This window comes from Cetorhinus maximus, chromosome 22 (assembly GCF_964194155.1).
Source record: "Cetorhinus maximus chromosome 22, sCetMax3.hap1.1, whole genome shotgun sequence".
In the NCBI taxonomy this organism is placed as follows: Eukaryota; Metazoa; Chordata; class Chondrichthyes; order Lamniformes; family Cetorhinidae; genus Cetorhinus; species Cetorhinus maximus.
This window is the reverse complement of record NC_135900.1, coordinates 4672660-4674021: the sequence shown is the minus strand read 5'-3', so window position 1 is coordinate 4674021 and position 1362 is coordinate 4672660. Positions and strand designations below refer to the sequence as shown.

General features: G+C 45.4%; 1 protein-coding gene across 1 annotated transcript in view; it reads left to right on the top strand.

Moving 5' to 3' along the window:
- med21 (mediator complex subunit 21) overlaps positions 1 to 1362 on the top strand; it is a 20664-nt gene continuing 19302 nt past the window's right edge. The window contains exon 1 of the mRNA XM_078568554.1: positions 1 to 105. Within this exon, the coding sequence (XP_078424680.1) occupies positions 1 to 105 (105 nt within the window). The remainder of the gene's footprint in view (positions 106 to 1362) is intronic.

The following is a 1362-nucleotide window of genomic DNA, read 5'->3' as shown; positions in this document are numbered from 1 at the left end:
ATGCCACTGGGGGACCCCTCTATGGGACAATCTTCAACAGGGATTCCACGTGAAGCAGACAACATCCACAGCAAACCAGGTTCTTGGGCTTCTGAGGAATCTTCGGTACTGCAACAAAAATATCAGAGCTATAGCTACAAAACATTTGTTCATCCAATCCTGGAGTATACAAGTTGTGTGTGGGATCCCTATATGGCGAGAAATGTAAATAAGATTGAAGTGATCCAAAGCTGTGCTTCAAGATTCTGCATGAGTCTGTATGGGTAATATACTCAATGTCACATCCTGGATCAAAGATTTGGAATGAAAATCACTACAGTAATGGAAGGAGAAAAATACAGTGACCGTATTCTGTAAAATATGGAACGGACTGGTGGGAATTGTCAGAAACAAGTACCTGGTGCCCTCCAGCAGTGACAAAACACGAGGGAACCATCCACCCAAACATAAAGACCATTTGTTTCCAAGACAGTGTATCAGCAACCTTTCTTCCCAAGGACAATCCCACAAGGAAACAAGCTGCCAAAGGGAATAGTCACAGCCCCATCACTAGAAATCTTCAAGACTTATCTTTAGATTATTTCCACTTAAAAGTTTTCATTACAAGGACTACCTCCTTAGCAGGTCATGCCTGGTTTAGTTAGCGCTGCCCATATAAATGTTGGTAGAATATGGATATTAGTCTATAATGCAGAAGCAGAAGCACTGAGTGCCTGATCAGGAGGGCACCCCGGCATCCCATGACCACAGGAAAGCTGCCAGGTTCATCAGGCATTCTCCCCATGCAGCAGAAGCCTGCCACATGATCCCTGGTAAAATTCCAGCAGTGATGGGAAAAGGCCTTTAATTGGCCACTTAAGTGGCACGATTGGCCTTTGAGCAGAAGGGATATCCTCCACCTTGCCTGCCGCTAGAAAAATGCCACGGTGGTGGGTAAGTAACCAGCACTCTACATCTCTACTGCTTTACTGCACATCCCCTCACAAACCCCACCTTCACCACCACCTACTTTCCTGCTCCTACACACCCAATAAAACTCAGCCCTGAGAGGTTGTTTCCCAGGATGGGGAATCTAGAACACAGGGGCACAGTGTCAGGATAACGGGCCAGTCATTTTGGGACTGAGATGAGGAAAGGTTTCTTCACTCAGAGAGTCGTGAATCTTTGGTACTGCCTTTCTCATTGTTGAACATAAAATGTAAGGCTCAGGAAGATTTTGGTCTCTCAGAGAATCAAGCTATTTAGGGAGCAAGCGGAAAAGTGGAGTTGAGACAGAAAATCAGCCATGGTCATTTTCAATGGTGGCAGCAGACTCAAGGGGTCATATGGTCTACTCCTGCTCCTAGTTCTTTTTGTCTTCAT